At 40.7% G+C, this 20,626-nt stretch overlaps 1 protein-coding gene across 5 annotated transcripts in view; it reads right to left on the reverse strand.

Annotated features, from left to right (window-relative positions):
* LOC122440462 (zinc finger protein 426-like) overlaps positions 1 to 13,720 on the reverse strand; it is a 39,255-nt gene extending 25,535 nt beyond the window's left edge. For all 5 annotated transcript variants that reach the window (XM_043466759.1, XM_043466758.1, XM_043466756.1 and 2 more), the window contains exon 1: positions 13,277 to 13,720. In XM_043466759.1, the coding sequence (XP_043322694.1) occupies positions 13,277 to 13,377 (101 nt within the window). In that variant the 5' untranslated portion in view covers positions 13,378 to 13,720. The remainder of the gene's footprint in view (positions 1 to 13,276) is intronic.
* Positions 13,721 to 20,626: the final 6,906 nt, after the last annotated feature.

The raw sequence follows: 20,626 nt of genomic DNA on the forward strand, positions 1-20,626 counted from the left end.
ATTCATTTGAATCAGTTCTAATGCGATGGATGAAACTGGAGCCCATTATACAGAGTGAAGTAAGCCAGAAAGATAAAGACCAATACAGTATACTAACACATATATATGGAATTTAAAAAGATGGTAATGATAACCCAATATGCAAAACAGAAAAAGAGACACAGATGTACAGAACAGACTTTTAGACTCTGTGGGAGAAGGCGAGGGTGGGATGTTCTGAGAGAATAGCATTGAAACAAGTATACTATCAAGGGTGAAACAGATCACCAGTCCAGGTTGGATGCATGAGACAAGTGCTCAGGGCTGGTGCACTGGGAAGACCCAGAGGGATGGGATGGGGAGGGAGGTGGGAGGAGGGATCGGGATGGGGAACACATGTAAATCCATGGCTGATTCATGTCAATGTATGGCAAAAACCACTACAATACTGTAAAGTAATTAGCCTCCAACTAATAAAAATAAATGAAAAAAAATAAAAACAATTAAAAAAAAAGAAAGTCACACTGACAGTTCTTGGAGCATCTGAGGGACAGAGAGTGAAAACTTGGTGATCCTCATTGTGGAAGTTACTTGTAAGAAAAAAGAAGAGGGGATCTGAAGTTTTAGTGATTTCACTTGTGGGGCTGGCAAGTATGGAACCTATTATGCTACCCCTTAATTTTATTTACCATGTTGGTATATTCTGGCCAACTCCATTATGTATTTTTGGAAGAAACTGCCCTCCCGCCTCCCATCTGTTTCTAAGCATAAACCAGCCGTGAGATGTTAGTTACATTTCTCTTTTTAAATTCAGTACTCCTATTTAAAATTATTTATTTTTCATTCTCTCATCATTTTAAAGCATTTAAAAATAAATTGACCATTTTTATAGGTGTGACTGCTCCTCTTTTTGTGTCCCTAAAAGAATTAAAGCCGGACAGTGAAAATAACATTGCTTATGTTTACTTTCACAAAAATTTTCTTTGAACTTAAAAATTTTCAGAGTCTATAAATTATAGAGTGCTCTTTTGTCACTACTGCTAAGTCACTTCAGTTGTGCCTGTCTCTGTGCAACCTCATAGACGGCAGCCCACCAGGCTCCCCCGTCCCTGGGATTCTCCAGGCAAGAACACTGCAGTGGGTTGCCATTTCCTTCTCCGATGCATAAAAGTGAAAAGTAAAGTGAAGTCGCTCAGTCATGTTTGACTCTTAGTGACCCCATGGCCTGCAGCCTACTAGGCTCCTCCATCCATGGGATTTTCCAGGCAAGAGTACTGGAGTGGGATGCCATTGCCTTCTCCATTGTCACTACTAATTAATGTCTATGAGGGATTGAATGTATTTGTATGATATGACTCAAGTCTTTCTGTTTGGGAACAATAAAGTTAATAATAGGTGAATAAAATTCTTGCCTCTCAAATGATGGGTAAAAGAAAAAAAAATGTAAACAGCTCATACAACTTAAGATCAAAACCCCAAACAATCCTATTAGAAAATAAACAGAAGACCTGAAAAGACATTTTCCCAAAGAACACACACACGTGGTCAAGAGGTGCATGAAAAGATACTGAACATTGCTTATCATCAGAGAAATGCAAATCAAAACCACAATGAGATATCACCTCATACCTGTCAGAATGGCCATCATGAAGACGACCACAAATAACAAATTTGGCGAGGATGTGAAGAAAAGGGAACCCTCATATTCTGTTGGTGGGAATGTAAACTGGTGCAGTCACTATGGAAAATAGTATGGCAATTCCTCAAGAAACTACATCATGATCCAGGAATTCCACTCCTTTGGGTATATATCCAAAGAAAATGAAAACAGTAATTTGAAAAGGTATACACACCCCAATGTTCACAGCAACATTATTTACAGCAGGCAAGATACAGAAGCAACCTAAGTGTCCATAACACATAAATGCATAAAGATGATTCACAAAATGAAGCATTATTCAGCCATAAAAAAGAATGAAATTCTGCCATTAGCAAAAGCAGGGTAGACCTGGAGGGTATTATGATCAGTGAAATAAGTCAGACTGAGAAAGACAAATACTGTACATTATCACTTATATGTGAAATCTAAAAAAAGAAGGAAACAAATGACAAACTCAGAGGTATAGAGAACAAATGAGTATCTACTAGTGGGGAGGGGGGAGAGGGGCCAGCAGGATTGGGGTGAGGGTTAAAAGGTACAAACTACTATGTATAAAACAGAGAAGATACAAGGATGTACTGTACAGCACAGAGAATATAGTCAATATTTTTTTGTAAATTTAAATGAGTATAATCTATTGTTACAGCCTGGTGGAGCAGAGACCAGAACCTGCCCCATGATTCGAGGCTGCGGCAAACTCTGCCCTCGTCATTGTCCTAATAAGCATGACTAACCGACATTCTTGGGGCTGGACGTGCACTCTGCTCCGCTTCACTGCCTGCCTCTGCGTCCGTCCCCATGGAAACAAAACAAGATGTTCCTGATTAACAGCAGAGCCTTAACTTTACTCCCTCTTTATGGTGTGCTGATCAAACTCCCCAGTATAGTTATTCCCTAATGATCTCGTGTGACTTCTGTCAATAAAAGTGCGACCTGAAAGTAGCCATTTTGTCTGCCTGCCATGGAGAGCAGGAGGGCCCCCTGACTCCCTGCTTGCCAAATTATTGTGTCTCTTTTCTTTACGTTCTTGCCCCCGATTCAGGTCTTTCTCACCAGCTGCACTGGACTTGGCAATCTATTAAAATATAGAATCCTTATGTTTTACACCTGAAACCAATATATAATAAACTAAACTTCAACCAAAGATTAAAAATTAAAATTGACACTGTAACTTCGGAATAAACACACACTAATAACCAAAAAGCTCACACTCACTGCTGCCATGAAATACCAGAGAAATCCTGCTCCATCTTGAGCCAGAGAGGTAAACGTGTGCCATGTTACCCACCAGGCAAAGAGTACTGGGGTTCGTTTCACAGGTAAGGACATAAGCCCTGAATGCTGTGGCTCTTCACTTATTACAGCAATGAAATACATGAATAGGATTATGCAGCAACTCTACCTAATGCATACATACCAGGAAGCTGTCTTAGAGAACAGCATTCTCTCTGGTCCACTTCAGCTCATCCTAGATAAATAAGCAACATGACTGCTCAGACCTACACCAAAAAAATCTGTATTGTAAATGCAGAACCTAAGGCTGAGTCTCTGGGGGGGAAAAAAAAAAGGCAATAATGAGGACTTCTCATGCGGCATATGATAGGCTGCCATTCTGCAAAGCTGATAGTGAAATTTGCATAAACATTTTTTTCTGAACCAGGATCATTTCAGGGCAGCTTCATCCCTCTGGAGATATAGTTATCTGGAGCCCTGTTTCATAACAATCATAAATCAACCAGTATTAAGTATCAGTCAGTTATTTCTGTGCAGATGACACATATGAAAGCTACCAGAACAGTATGCTGTATAACAAGAGAATCAGTGACCTCGACTGTCATTGTCTGACAATCATTACATACCAGACACGTCCTGAGGAACTTATGAGACTTATGTATTTGGGACAACTTCAATATTTGAATCTGCTCTTTCAACTGTAAATTTTGTACAATCTAAACATTAGTCAAGGGACTTACCTGGTGGTCCAGTGGATAAGACTCCCCACTTCCACTGCAAGGGTCATGGGTTCAATCCCTACTGGGGCAATAAGATCCTGCATGGTCCGTGGCATGGCCAAAAAACATAAACAAATAAATGCTGGTGGTGCTTTAGTAGCCAAGCTGTGTCCGACTCTTGCGACCCCATGGACGGTAGCTAGCCAGGCTCCTCTGTCCATAGGATTTGCCAGGCAATAATACAGGAGTGGGTTGCCATTTCTTTCTCCAGAGAATCTTCCCGACTCAGGGCTGGAACCCATGTCTCCTGCCTTGCAGGCGGATTCTTTACCACTGAGCCACCAGGGAAGCCCTAAATAAATAAATGCATACTATTCAAGGGCTTTCTGGGACGCTCTTCCATGGTTATAATCCTCAAATGTGGCTCAAATAAAATTCTCCAATTCTTTCTTAGATTTTTCCTGGACAATTTTCCTACACATACCCTTCTCCAAAATCACATAAATACTAACACCTCTTCAGAACAATTTCTCAAAGCTATCTCAGACGCTCACTCCCGGGCCATAATCCTCAGTAAGACACTTAACAAACAACTTACAACTCTTCCATTTTCAAGCGGACAACACAGTAACACGGTAGGGTCACTAGGTTGATGATAACCAGACGGCGCAGGAGCCTGAGCAATCTTACTGAAACAGCGGAGATTCAAGTCCTCAAGGACTAAAGTCACGCAGGCTTTCAAACAGGGAAGCACAGTGAATGAGAACACCCCGCAGATGGTCCTAACCGTACCTACGACTTCGCTGATGGCTGGGGTTCAGGTCCGGGTGGACTCGAGACGAGAGTCCAGGCCTGTCCCAGAAGACAGTTCAAAAGTTCGGGCCAATCCTGTCCTTTAACGTGCTCCTTGTATCCGAGCCTTCTCTTAACTTAGGCTTCACCAAGGACACGCTTAATTGCATTACAAACAAGCCCGCCTCTCTCCTAACTGCGCTGAGCTGCCAGATGCAATATCGACGCGGAGCAGTGACGCTACTTCCGCTTCCCGTCGGGGCAGTTGCGGGGGCGGGTCTCTGAGATTGAATTTAGCCTAGTTCAACCAGTGCAGGAGGGAACTTGTAGTTTCTGCCCACGTTGTGGTGGGGGGGGGGGGGGTTTGGGGTCGGTTCAGTGTGAGGACTGGGAGCAGAAATAGGCCCACCGGACGACGTTGATGCTGCAACCAGCCTGTGGCAGGGGCTAGGGGCAGGAGGGCGATCTATAAGCCGAAGTGGTGTTGGAGGCAGGAAGAGGCCCAGCGCTGGGATTAGAGGACAGGGGACAATGGTGGTAACTCACCCAACACGGTGCTCATCAAAAGCTGTAGTACCAGCCTGTTCTCAACTTCCTGGAGCGCTTAAAATGATTCTCATATGTTAATAAGCCTGCCAATCCATGACATGCTCTATCTTCTCCGTTCAGTCATGTTTGTTTTCCCTTGTTTCTTTTTATTTACATTGGACACCGTGCTAAACAATAATTATTGATTCTTTTGAATATTCAGAGTAGTACGTTTTCCTTTAACCTTTGTGTTTTTCTTCACGTAAGTCTGTTTTTTATTTTTCTTGATATTACCATAAAGTGCAAGACCTCCCATACTAAGTTGAGAAACAACACTGACACCAGGCCTTGTTTATTCATTCAGGAATAGTTCTAAATTTTCTCTGTAATCATATTTGCTGCTTATTTCAGTGGGTGACCACAGAATAGTTTATAAAAGTTTTTTGGAAAACTTTAAAGGTGTTTTGTGTTTTTTGGTTTTTTTTAACACATTTTACCAAAATCGTTCATGTGCATTATCAAATGTTTTATGCAGTTATCAATAGCTCTTTTGCTACATTAATGTTTCATCTGTTGCAAAACACATACTCACTTTTGGGACTTCCCTGGTGGTCCAGTGGCTGAGACTCCGAATTCTCAATGCAGGGGGCCGCAGGTTCGATCCCTGGTCAGGGAACTAGATCCCACATGCCACAGCTAAATAATCCACATGCCACAACTAAAGATCCTGCATGCTGGAACAAAGACCCAGCACAGCCAAATAAATGAACAAATAAATATTAAAACAAAAACAAAAACAAAAAAACCAAAAAACACATACTCACTTTTTATTTGGCCAAAGGACTCTCTTTTTGTTTTAAATAATTTCTGGGTTTTTGCTGGCCTTAAAATTCTCTTCCAACTCTAGGTGTCATAGATTTCCTAATTTTCTTCTAAAATTAAATATTTTTTACTGACATTTTAGTCTTTAATCCTTGAAGAATGTATTTTGGCATGTGGTATAGGGTAGTATTTCCAATTACTTTTTTCCTATGGAAAGACAGCCAATTGTTTACTGATAATCTATCCTTGACATATGAATTTGAAATTTCACCTTTAATAAATAATAAATTCTTATATATACATATATTTCAGACTCTTCTGTGCCAGTTAATATTTACTTATGCCTGTATCAGACTCTTGATAAAAATAGATTTATGTAATTTTAAAATTTAGTGGTAAAAATATAATGGAATTTTGCTTCCTTTACCTTTAGCTGTTACACCATTTTCCTATACATTTAACATCTGCACTGCCGTGATTCTGCTATTTCTATACATTTGCATTTTCTAGAATTTCATGTAAACAAAGTCATCAGTAATTTTTTCACTTAGTGTATTTTTCAAGATTCATGGGCTTTATAGCAAAAATAATTTCTTTTTATTGCAGAATGATATTCCATTTATTTATTCACCAGTTGATGAATGTTGGGTTGGGTTGTTTCCACTTTGTGCATGTTATAAGTAATGGCGCTTTGAAAATTCATGTATGTCCTTTTGTTCAGATGTATTTTCATTTCTTTTGGGTAGCTATTAGGATTATCCAGAGAAACAGAACAAATGTGTATATATACATATATATACAGACACATACATATTAGATACCTATATAGATATGTATGTATGTGTGTGTGTGTGTGTATAGTGTATATCTTCTATTATTACCTACCAGGGAAGGACAGAAAACCAAACCAATTAAAGTAATCATTATCAATTTGATTCCTTTATGGATGACTGGAGCTAAACCCCACCAAACCCTTCTGAAGTACATCAGGATATGTCTCTCAGAACTTTCCAGTCAGTAAACGAAAAGACAGCAGCTCATCCATTCTATGGGCCAGAGGTGGTCCCAGAGAGATTAGCATACCTCTATGTCTGAGTTATACATTTCTGAATACAGAGCAGATTTTCTCAGGTGTCCCATAGTGTGGTATCAAAGAAGCTTTAAGGCAGAAAGCAGGAGGTATATGGCACGGGCCTATGGCAAGGTGTTGTCCAATTGCAGCTGGGCAAAACTTGTCACAGCTTCCACTGAAATAATTACAGTGCAGATCTCTCCTTCCCTCTTGTAGCACAAATGTTAGCTGACCCTGATCTAACCCTACTTTAATGAATAAGACCTCCCACTCCCCCCTCAAAACTCCTGCACTAAAGAGATACTTGTCTGCTGTTACGCCACATGGAAAGACAGACTGCTGAAGTGTAATAGCATCTTTTATAATGTCCCTGCCACGGGGATGCACAGGCCACCCTTTATGTATCAAGTGACAGAACACTGAGGAGGGAGAAAAGGCCACGGGAAGACAGCTGCCTGTGAGAGCAGCAGGCTTGGGCAAAGAGGGAAGAAGGAACCAGAGCTCCACTGACTGCAGGGTCTCAGAAACAGGACAAAGCAAATGGGAAACTCAATGGATGGCACCATTGGGGACTGAGGTTGACAGCCATGTCCAAAGTTGTCTGGTGCAGAAAAGGCCAATGTGTGGAACTTCCCTGGTGGTCCATTGGTTAAGACTCATTGCTTCCACTGCAGAAAATGAGAGTTTTATCCCTGATAAGGTAACTAAGATCCCACACATCAAGGTGCATGGAAAAAGAAAAGTCCAATGTGAAGCATTCATGACCCAGGAAAGGTGGGGGAACAGTCACAGCCATTCCCATCATCATTACGGTTATGTCCACAATGGGGCAATCAAGCAGTCTCCATGGCTGTGTCCCTGTGGAGGGAGCCAGTCAATTTACCTCACAATAGTGCATTAATTTCACTGTTGCTGATGATACTGAGGACTTCCCCACAGGGGTTTCCAAGTCACTGTCAGTTGTAACCTTTCTCAAGAAAGGCTCTGCCACTTCTCAGGGGAGGACTTGGTTTTTTCCCTCCACTTGGGTCTGTTTAGTGCCTCTTCTCACTGTGTTCTGATTTTTAGGTCTCTGGGTCAGTTTTCTGCTGAGGAGTTGACAATCAGCATTGCTGTGATCACAAGTCCCAGTAAATTTTGTATGAGGGAAAAGATATAAAGACTTTGGTGAAAGACGTTAATTTAAAAGCTTTCAGGGGTCTTTGCTAGTGGTCTGGAGTGAAGAATTTGACTTCCAGTGTAGGAAGGAAGGTTTGATTCCTGGTCAGGGAACTAAGATCCCACACTCCATGGGGGCATTAAGCCAGCACGAGGCAGTTAAATCCACACACTGTAACCACTGAGCCTGTGCCCCAGTGGAGACCCAATACGGACAAAAAAAGTTTCAGGGTAGCAGCTAAAATGAAAGTTGTTGTTCAGTCACTCAGTTGTGTCTGACTCTTTGCAACCCCATGGACTGCAGCATGCCAGGCTTCCCTGTCCATCACCATCTCCTGGAGCTTGCTCAATTGCTCAAACTCATGTCCATTGAGTTGGTATGCCATCCAACCATTTCATCCTGTCATCCTCTTCTCTTCCTGCCTTCAATCTTTCCCAGCATCAGGTCTTTGCCAAAGAGTTGGCTCTTTGCATCAAGTGGCCAAAATACTGGAGCTTCAGCATCAGTCCTTCCAATGAATATTCAGTACGGATTTCCTCTAGGATTGATTGGTTTGGCCTCTTTGCAGTCCAAGAGACTCTTAGCAGTCTTCTCCAGCACCGCTATTCAAATGCATCAATTCTTTGGCACTCAGTCTTCTTTATGGTCCAACTCTCACATCCATAGATGACTACTGGAAAAACCATAGCTTTGACTATATGGACCTTTGTTGGCTAAGTAATGTCTCTGCTTTTTAATATGCTGTCTAGGTTTGTCAGAGCTTTTCTTCCAAAGAGCAAGCATCTTTTAATTTCATGGCTGCATCACCATCTGTATTGATTTTGAAGCCCAAGAAAATAAAGTCTGTCACTGTTTCCCCATCTATTTGCCATGAAGTGATGGAACCAGATGCCATGATCTTAGTTTTCTGAATGTTGTTTTAAGCCAGCTTTTTCACTCTCCTCTTTCATCTTCATCAAGAGGCTCTTTAGTTCCTCTTTGCTTTCTGTTGTAAGGGTGGTGTCATCTGCATATCTGAGGTTATTGATATTTCTCCCAGCAATGTTGACTCCAGCTTGTGCTTCATCAAGCATGGCATTTTGCATGATGTACTCTGCATATAAGTTAAATAAGCAGGGTGACAATATAAAGTAAAAATAGTGGAGTATATAGATCTCAATCACTGACAGTTAAGTCATTCATGTGAAAATACACTAACGATGCAAAGAAAAATTTCCAAGTGAAGGTTTTCTCACATTTCTTGGGTTTTATTCCAGAGTGAATATTCTTGTAATGTTGAAGGCATAAGGAATGTTTAAAGGATTTTCCACAATAAACTTAACAAAAATTCATAATCTTCACATAAAAACTTTTTAGCATGAGTTTTCCTATGAAAAGTGAAGAAAGACCAGATGAAGGCTTTACCACATTCCTCACATTTATATGGTTTTGTTCCAGGGTGAATTTGACTGTGAGTGTTAAGATGTGAAGAACTTTGAAATAATTTCCCTCATTTTTCTCATGGAAAAGGCCATCTTAACTATGAGATTTCATATGATCTCTGTCTATAGGAAGTATAGAAGGTCTTCCCACACTCCCTACATTTATGCAGTTTTTTATTTCTCTGTGATTCTGCATAGCAGGCCTCTTTCCAGTATGAGATTTTATACAGCTCCTAAGACAATAAGCTCTAAAGAAGGCTTTCCTAGATTCCTTACTTAAAAGCTCTAATGAAGGCTTTCCTAGATTTCTTACTTATAAAGTGCTTGTCTCCAGTATGAGATTTTATATACCGCTTAAGTTTAGAAGCTATAATGAAGGCTTTTCTGTTAGGGGAAGCACACTGATTGAAACCGCCCACCCTGGCCAGGCACCATAGGAACCATTTGCATGAGTTGTTTTATGACAGGAGATCCTGATAAGGAATATGGAACTAATAAGCCACCACCGGCTGGAAGAGTTCGGGAAAGGTCGAGAGGAGACACTGCCTGTCCGTCCACTTCCCAGAATCCCTCTTGCTAGCATCCATCTTGGCTGAGTGATGCGTGCGCCACCAAGAAAGACTCTGAATTAGAATGATTGGCCAAAGACCACCCGGAAACTAATCCCATCACCATAAAACCCAAGACTGCGAGCCATGCGGCAGAGCAGTTCTCCTGGGTTCCCTTACCTACTGCTCTCCACCCGGGTGCCCTTTCTCAATAAAATCTCTTGCTTTGTCAGCATGTGTCTCCTCGGACAATTCATTTCTGAGGGTTAGACAAGAGCCCAGTTTTGGGCCCTGGAAGGGGTCCCCCTTCCTGCAACATTTCCACATTCTTTATTTACATTTACATGGGTTTCTCTCCAGTGTGAATTCCCATATGAATTTTAAGGGATGTAGGATACTTTCCCACACTCCTTACATTCATAACTTTAGTTTGAGGTGTGATTTCGTACATGTACATCATAGCCTGTGGAGTGAACAGAAGCTTTCCCATGTTAATTCTATTCACAGTGTTTTTCCCCATTCTGAGTTACCATTTGTGCCTGAAGAGAAGGCTGATGCCCAGAGGCTTCCAGCTTTCTCTCCCACGCTGGTTCTCCCATCTACAGCATTCAGTCGGACTGATGGCTTTTCCACACTAATTAAACAGAATGCTTCACAACAGTAGAGGTTTTCTTCTGTGGAAGTAGGAAGCTTCTTCCACACTTATTATGCTCTTAAGTGTTCCCTCCATTCTGAGTATTCCTGTGTATCTATCACAAGGTTAGTGTGTTCACTGAAGCCTTTCTCATGTTGCTCACAGTCATAGACTTCCCATCCATTTTTGATTGCTGCTTGTGGATGGATAAAGAAATGATGATGCTGTTTTGCCAAAAGTTTTCACTTTTGTCTCAGGTTCAAAGCATTTGTTAACAAAATGAGTGACTCGTTATATACAGATAAATAATACAAATATTTATTAGAGAATTATCGAGCTCACTTTCAACATACTAACATTAAAAGAAAAGAGAAATAGAAAGCAGAGAATACATCACCAAATTGGGTTTTGACCAACATCCTGACTTAAATAGCACTGAGAAGTCCCATGTCGCAGCACATCTGGAATCCCAATTGGGAAAGGGTCTCAGGCAGAAAGTCTGCTCTATGGGTAAAACTTCAAAGATTGCGGTTCAGGGTTCCCATTTATAATCCCAGGAGGGCTGCAAACTGATATTATTATCATCTGTGACCAAATTGCAAGCCTGGTTTCTTGTTAATACTGTTGGTTTTGTCATGTAAAATTTGGAATGTTGCTACTAAGCCTGGGGCTTGGCTGGCCAGGCCCCCTCCAGGGGCTCAACAATCTCAAGATCCCTCCCCCATCTTATCTATGGTGCTGCAAGTCTTGCATTCACAGCAGGCAGTCACTGATAGTCATTCACAGTCAGGACAGTGTCCAGGCAGGTTGGAAGCAATGTCAGAGGCCTACTTTGTCTCTGAAGCCTAAACAAGACTATTTAATTTCTCTAACAGATGCAAAGATTGCTCAGGCTCATTAACTGATCCTATTCATCTCAAACTTGAAATATGATTATAATGATGATGATGACTTTCACCATTTCTATTATATTTACAAACATCTGCTCTGTTGATTTCTTTCAAATTGAATGATGGAATATTTCTGCTAGAATGATGTTCCACCTACTTCAACCTTGAAATAATCCTCTACAGCTTCATGAATTATTGTGAAAATCTCAAATTTCCTGTTACATATGTGGAAGCAAGAACTTAGGGGAACTCTGAAGCAATAAGTATCAAGCTAGGTTTACGATATCCCCAAATTCATCCTATTCAGAGTATCTCACCATAAACACTGCTCTTCCCTGGATGACTGTCACCTATTGCTTACATCTATCACTTTGCTTGTGCTGTAAATGAAATTACCTTTCTTTTCTGAATGTGGAAAAAATGAAATATGGCATTTTAATATTACTGATGTTACTGTTTTCATCTCAACAGATGTTTTCCCCCCAAGATTATCCTGCTGAAATGCTGAGTCTTTGGTTTAAATTGTTTTTCCCATAAAAAAAGAATAACAATTGTGTAAGAGTTTGTAGCAGGAAAGAGTTCATTTACGGAGTTAAAAATAATACTCATTTTTATTTGCTTCCAAAGTAAAGATGCTAAAAATGTTGATATATACATACTTGATTTGAGGAGTTTGGCTATGCCAAAGTATTTAACAATGCAGAGCTGAAATCCAGTACCTGATTAAAAAGAATTCCATAAAAATTAAATGTGATAGGGAAAAAAAATAGAATATTATCAGTGAGGGAAAAAAGAACTTTTTGGAAAAAAAAGCCTACATCAAAATGATGAAAAAGAAATTGAAAAAGGCATCTTGGATAAAGATGTGGTATATATGTAGAATAGAATATTACTCATTCATAAAAAAAATGTCATTTGTAACAATATGGATGGACTGAGAGATTACCATATTAAGTGAAGTAAGTCAGACAAAGGAAGACAAATATTCTATCACTCATATGTGGAATCTAATTTAAAAATGATACAAATGAACTCATTTATAAAACAGATTTAACTATATCAAAAACAAACTGATGTTTACCAAGGGAAATGGGGGAGGGAGGGATAAATCAGGAGCTTGGGAGAAATATACACATACTACTATATATAAGATAGATAAACACCAAGGACCTATGGTATAGCACAAGAAACTCTACTAAGTATTCTGTAATGACATATATGAGAAAAGAATCTGAAAAATAATTAATATATGTGTATGTATTGGCTTACTTTGCTGTACACTGAAACTTAACACAGTGCTGTAAATCAACTATACTGCAATAAAATTATATATATAAGAGAGAAGGACTTCCCTGGTGGTCTAGTGGTTAAGAATCCACCTGGTAATACGGAACACGGGTTTGATCCCTGGTCTGGGAAGATCTCACAAGACACCGAGTGACTGAGAACTATAGAACCTGCAAGCTGCAACTACTGAAGCCCATGGGCCTAGAACCTGTGCTCTGCAACAAGAGAAGCCACCGCAATGAGCACCCCCTACTCTCCACATCTAGAAAAGCCCATGCACAGCAACAAAGACCAAGTGCAGCCAAAAACAAACAGATAAACTAATAAAATTAAAAAAAAGAGCAAGTCACCTTGTGAACCCATACAAAATTTTGAATCAATGTCAAATAAGTACCTATGATAACTTGAATATATTGTGAAACACTGGAGAACAATGACCTCAGCCCTCTGTGAGAAAGCCCATCATTATTTATAAGTCTCCTCGCTATTATTCCAAACACACTGAAAGTTTCATTGACCAGGAATCACTCACCTTGGAAGACTCCTCTTCTTTCCACTGTCCTCAAATCTTATTTCAACCAAGATATCAGAGTGGGTTTCAATGACTGATATCCTGTCCCCGAGGAAAGACATATTAATTAAAGAAGCTCCTGCAAAACAGGAGAAACTATCCAATGAATCAGGTCCTGTATTTCTAAAAATGTGGCAAAACTATTTCAGAATAGATAAAAATGGGAATTCACCTATATCTGTTTTCCACAAAGATTGTTTCTCTTTGGCATCTGAAGCCCACGTTCAGATTGATATACACAATGACAAAGCTTAAGACTTTTTTTTGAAATGGGAAAATAAGTGCAAAAAAAGTTCATTCACATGGAGAAACCAATATACCAATGATTGTCAAACTTTATTCTTCATGAAAGTCAAGTCCAGTGTTTGTTAGAACATAGATGACTGGGTCCCAATGCTGCAGTTTCATTCAGTGGGTCAAATGACTGGGTCCCAATGCTGCAGTTTCATTCAGTGGGTCAAAGGAGTCTGAGAATGTCTAAGAACAATGGTGATACAGTTAGTCTTCAAACTACAATTTTAGACACCACCTGAATTGAAACTCATTCATGTGAAGACTAGTGAGTTTCCATTATATTCAGATTTAACATCACCCTTGCTGCAACATCCCAGACCACCTTACCTGCCTCCTGAGAAACCTGTATGCAGGTCAAGAAGCAACGGTTAGAACTGGACAGGGAACAACGGACTGGTTCCAAATTGGGAAAGGAGTACGTCAAGGTTGTATATTGTCACCCTACTTATTTAACTTATATACAGAGTACATCATGCAAAATGCCAGGCTGGATGAAGCACAAGCTGGAATCAACACTGCTGGGAGAAATATCAATAGCCTCAGGTATCCAGATGACACAGCCCTTACGGCTCTTTGAATCAGGTGGCCCAAGTATTGGAGTTTCAGCTTTAACAGCAGTCCTCGGCTTTCATCACTTCATGGCAAATAGACGGGGAAACAATGACAGTGACAGACTTTATTTTCTTGGGTTTCAAAATCACTACAGATGGTGACAGCAGCCATGAAATTAAAAGATGCTTGCTCCTTGGGAAAAAAGCTATGAAAAACGCTAGACAGTGTATTAAAAAGCAGACATTACTTAGCCAACAAAGGTCCATATAGTCAAAGCTATAGTTTTTCCAGTAGTCCTCTATGGATGTGAAAATTGGACCATAAGTAGGCTGAGTGTTGAAGAACTGATGCTTTTGAACTATGGTGTTGCAGAAGACTCTTGAGAGTCCTTTGGACTGCAAGGAGCTTAACCTAGTCAATCCTAAAGGAAATCAATTCTGAATATTCATTGGAAAGACTGGTGCTAAAGCTGAAGCTCCAGTATTTTGACTACCTGATGAGAAGAGCTGACTCATTAGAAAAGAACCTGATGCTGGGGAAGATTGAAGGCAGGTGGAAAAGGAGACGACAGAGGATGAGATGGCTGGATGGCATCACTGACTCAATGGACATGAGTTTGAGCAAGCTCTAGAAGATGGTGATGGACAGGGTTGCCTGGCGTGCTGCAGTCCATGGGGTCACAAAGAGTTGGACACAACTGAGTGACTGAACAACATCATGCTGCAAGAGTAAGTGCATCACAAATATCTGTTTTCTAAGAGGCTATAGGAATGATGGCAGCCTTATCTGCTGCGGTCAGGTTCTTGTAGTTCTCTAGCATCACTTCTCTGTATAGCTTTCTCTGAAAGAGGTCCAGTAAAGTCCACTCTTCCTGGGTGAAGTCCACAACCACATCAGCAAAGGTCACTGAGTCCTAAACCATCACACACATACTAGCTTTATTAAAGTAAGATTTCCACCAACGTTCAGTGGGGAATGGAGATGGGTGACCCATAGGAAGTGGTATTCAACATCTCTCATCCCTCCCAGGTCACATTGGTCCTAGGTTCTCTTCCATCTACACTCACTCATGATTTATATTCTGCAGCTATGGCTGTACTGGAAAATGGAATACATGAACTTATCCAAATACAATGAGCCTAAAAGCATTTTATTTCCCTTTGGCAGCACAGTTGTAAGCCAATTGGAGGCCCTGTACATGCTGATGAGAAATGCATGGTCATCTTTGTTACTATGTAAGTGCACCAGGCAAAACAAAAACAATGCAGTCACCATCGTGAGAGGCAGTATTAGGAGGTAATTACTGAAATACTGAGATCATTCAGGGTAATGAATCCCTTGGACTGCAAGGAGATCAAACCAGTCAATCCTAAAGGAAATCAGTCCTAAATATTCATTGTAAGGACTGATGTTGAAGCTGAAGCTCCAATACTTTGGCCACCTGATGCAAAGAACAGACTCACTGGAAAAGACCCTGATGCTGGGAAAGACTGAGGGCAGGATGAGAAGGGGACGACAGAGGATGAGACGGTTGGATGGCACCGGACTCGATGGAGACGAGTTTGAGCAGGCTCTGGGAGATGGTGATGGACAGGGAAGCCTGGCGTGCTGCAGTCCAAGTGGTCACAGAGTTGGACACAACTGAGTGAACTGAACTGAATGTGTCACCAGAATAAGACTCCATTTTGGGAGGGGATTTCCCAGGGACTGAGTCCTGCAGTGGCTTTTAAGAAGTTCTGGACAAAGGTCTACCTAAACAAAATGTGTCCACTGGTGGATGTAGCAGGCCATTTTGTAGGATACTCTGTCTTCTTACCAAGAACAACTTCTCAAACACTCAGACATCATCCTTTCTGTCTATCTTTCCCTCAGGAAGGCAGAAAGGGCCCTTAGAAAGAACACCTAGGAGAAAAGAAAGAAGGCATGGGCACACAGAGATGATCATAATTCCCAGTCACTGCCTGAAAGTCATTCCACTCTAACTCAAAACTTCTGAATATTCTTCACATCCAAGAAATCTCACATAAATCCACACTACTGCAGTGAAATACCAGAAGAGCCTTGTCTCACCTGGAGCCAGAAAAGGGGATGGTGAGCCACGCTGCCCATTAGGAAAAGATAGTGGCTTCACTTTACATGTAAGGGACCTTCACTTGCCAAGGCAATAAAATACATGAATAATATTATATAGCAACTCTACCTAACACACATTCCAGAAAATTGACTTAGAGAACAGCATTCTCTGGCTTCCTTCAGCAGTTCCTAGATGAACCAGAAGTATGACAGCTCAGGCCCAGATTAAAGGAAACTGGCAGATCCTAAACTAGGGTCTCTGAAAAATGGCATTAATGAGGACTTCTCATGGGACGTATCATAGCTGTCATATTGTAATGATGGCAAAATTTGCTTCAAAATTTTATTCTTTGACGTCAAGATCATGTAAGGCAGCTTATAAATATAAGTGGATAGGGATATCTCCATCCCCTGGGAGATTGGGTTATCTGGAATCTCGCTTCATACCAAATACCAAACAAGAAATACTAGTTATCTCATATACAACATCATAAGTTAACTCTTCCTATGTAGATAATAGTTACAAAAAGAGTATCCTCTATATAACAATATCAGTAACATTAATTGCTATTCACTGAAGACATTATGTACCAGATATCTCATTAGGAGCTTATACCTTATGTATATGTTTAGAAGAACTTGATTATTGGAATCTACTCTTTCCACTGCGAATTATGTAAACTCTAAAGAGAAATCAAGTACATAGGATAAAAATTTAATGTCCGGTAGATTCAAATCCCTTTGCAGGAAGAAAACAATGTAAAACATCTTATTGTTTTGTGTGTGTATGTGTGCTAAGTCATTTCAGTCACGTGCAACTCTGTGCAGCCCTATGGACTGTAGCCTGCCAGGCTCCTCTGTCCATGGGATTCTCCAGGCAAGAATACTGGAGTGGGTTGCCATGCCCTCCTCATCTCATTTTTAATATTGACTAAGTGTTTAATAAATATTTGAGTATATATGGGATAAAATAAAATATATTCATATAAACAAATTTCATCTTTTATTTTTATTGTAGGTACTGAAAATATTTTCATTATGTACATGATCTATATATTATATTTATATTGGAAAAGCACTGGTGTAGGCTGCTGCTAAAAGGGCTTCCCAGGTGGTGCTAATGGTAAAGAACCCACCTGCCTGGTTTGATCCCTGGGTGGAGAAGATCCCCTAGAGGAGGGCATGGCAACCCTGGAGATTCCCATGGACAGAGAAGCTTCATAGGCTACAGTCCACAGGGTTGCAAAGAGTAGGAAATGACTGAAGTGACTTAGCAGGCACGCAGGGTGCTGCTGGGCTTATGAAGGGAGAGAATAAAATGTTTATTTGGTCAACACCCTTGAGTTTCTCTTGATGGATGTTAGAAAAGTTTGAAGCTCTGGGTCTCTTTAAGTTCTTGAAAGTGAAAGTCATTCAGTTGTGTCCGACTCTTTGAGACCCCATGGACTATACAGTCCATGAAATTCTCCAGGCCAGAATACTGGAGTGGGTAGCCTTCCCTTCTCCAGGGATCAAACCCAGGTCTCCCACATTGCAGGCAGATTCTTTACCATCACTGGGTTATTCCTTTACTCTTTCAATGCCACTATGCCAGGAACTCATTTGAGAACAGTAACATATACAGAAAATAATATAGGCATTAAATATCCATCATTCTTATTAAAGATAGACAATAAAAGAATAATTGATAAATCAATTCATTAGTAATATGGGAAAACAAACAGGTAAAAAAAAATCATTATCCTGCACACACATAGAAACAGAGACACACAGACACCCTACATATATTTTGCTATTTCCTGGGCAAGATAAAAGAAAGGAGAAATCATTAGGTCTCCTACACTTGACCCAAAAAGATTACAAAAAAATTTATGAAACTTTTTACAAAAGAATTCAGAATACATTAAAGTACTGGTAAGCCTCCACAGTTCTTCATTGGAAACACTCAAAACAGTTCTGCACTCTCTCCTTGCCTTGGACAAGGAGCAATGCCCCATCATATTTAGTCCAACATTCATCTATTTTATGAATCTCTTCAGAAAACCACCTTCTCATGTTATTTTTCAATTCCATTTTCACTCAATTTGCTTTTGTTTATTCACTTCTTCCACAGACTTTCTTCATGCTTTTTAAGTTCTTTTAACATTCTGTATCTAAAGGTTAACTTCTTTTTGTTAAATATCAATAACCTTTAACATATCCAAATATGGACCACCACTTTCCCCCAATGCTCACCAGAACCTCCAGGACTGTAAGGATGTGAGGACGTGAGGACATGGGGTTGGAGTCAATGACTTTAAAGGCAGAAATTCCTCACCTCTTGAAGAAAACTCATAAAGGTTGCTTTGGATGCTTTTGCAGAGCAGAGCACAAGATGAAACAAAAATGACCCTGTGGAGGCACCCTTACATTTTGCTGTAGCGGCCTCTGGACCTGGTTCTGACAGGCCTCGAGGCCCCAACAGAAGGGATCGGTACACGCCAGGCATCTCTAGGCCTGTCTGGGGAGTCCCGGGACAAATTTTTCTTTGAATTTTATTTATTTATTTAATTTTGTTTTTAAATCAGTAAGCAAGCTGAGACCAGCATTACATTTGCTGGACTTCACAACTGCTTGATACATAAAATTTAAAGTTTCCCCTTTTTTTGATAAGGGTTGAGGGTACTGCCTGTAAACCTGTAAAGCCCCAGCCTTTATACTTTTTCTTTTGGTTTCCTGTCTTTCCCTTTTTTATTTTTGTTAAGATACTTACCTGATAAGCTCCTGATGGTCCTGAGTGACTCCTGCTCTGAGCAGTAGCTTCCCTTTCTAGAATGGCCCTGTCAACCTCAGAGAAACTAGAATCTATATCCAAGGTGGGGCAATCCCTGTTTTTAAGTTTGATTTTTAGAAAGATGCTCTTACATGTTGATAGGTGGTGGCATTCACCAGAGCCCAAGCACACTGACCAGGAGCTTTACCACCTGATTTGAGAAACCTTCTTGAGATTTCTTGGGAATAAGAACAGAATGTCCCTCCCCCTTTTCATTTTTCATTAAATACTGAGCCACCAGTCTCTATGGATGAGATCCCTCATAGCCCAGCAGGTTGGGGAACAAATCATTACAGAAGCAAAGCAAGGAGCAACAGAGAGATAGGTGAGGGCTGCTGGTGTCTTTGGTTGGGATAGCCACTGGGGCCCTCCAGGTCTCTTTGTCTCCCACAAGGGATGTTGTGGAGATGTCTCTTGGTGTTGCAAGGAACATCATAAATAATATGGTGATGAAGAAAGGTTAAGTTGTTTCTGGTTTTCTTTAAAATTGGTAGGGAGAAAATGTTATCCTGGGGCTTCCCAGGTGGCGCTAGTGGTAAAAAACCCACCTGCCAATGCAGGAGACTTAAAGAGATGTGGATCCAATCCCTGGATCAGGAAGATCTCCTGGAAGAGGGCATGGCAACCGACCCCTGTATTCTTGCCTGGAGAACCCCTTGGACAGAGGAACCTGGCAGGCTACAGTGTCCACAGGGTCACAAAGGGTTGGACACCACTGAAGCAACTTAGCATGCATGCAGTAGGTCAATAGCTCACATGTATATCAAGTGAGGGAATTCCCTGGTGGCTCAGCTGGTAAAGTGTCTGCCTACAATGTGGGAGACCCAGGTTCGATTCCTGGGTTGGGAATAAATCCTTATTAACAGGAAAAGAACAGACACTATATAAGAACGAAAGGATAATTTGTCAGAAGCATATAAAATGACTACATTTGTGTGTATCCAGTTCTATGGCCTCAAAATAAAAGAATTTAAAAAACAACCTAATATCCACCGTCATACTGGGACACTAAAATACCTCTCTCAATAAAGGGGCGATCAGGAGATAAAGTTCGTAATGATACACATTATAAAAACACAAGATTTATTCGTCAGATATACTGAAAATCTATTCAGTTCAGTTCAGTTGCTCAGTTGTGTTCAACTCTTTGTGACCCCATGGACTGCAGCAGGCCAGGCTTCCCTGTCCATCACCAACTCTTGGAGCTTTCTCAAACTCATGTCCATCGAGTTGGTGATGCCATCCAATCATCTCATCCTCTGTCGTACCCTTCTACTCCTGCCTTCAATCTTTGCAGCATCAGAGTCTTTTCCAAGAAGCCAGTTCTTCATATCAGGTGGCCAAAGTATTGGAGCTTCAGCTTCAACATCAGTCCTTCCAATGAATATTCAGGACTGATTTCCGTGAGGACTGACTGGTTGGATCTCCTTGCAGTACAAGGGACTCTCAAGAGTCTTCTCCAACACCACAGTTCAAAAGCATCATCAGTTCTTTGGTGCTCAGCTTTCTTTATAGTCCAGCTCTCATATCCATACATGACTATGGGAAAAACCATAGCTTGACAAGATGGACCTTTGTTG

The sequence above is a fragment of the Cervus canadensis genome, chromosome 4, assembly GCF_019320065.1.
Source record: "Cervus canadensis isolate Bull #8, Minnesota chromosome 4, ASM1932006v1, whole genome shotgun sequence".
Lineage (NCBI taxonomy): Eukaryota > Metazoa > Chordata > Mammalia > Artiodactyla > Cervidae > Cervus > Cervus canadensis.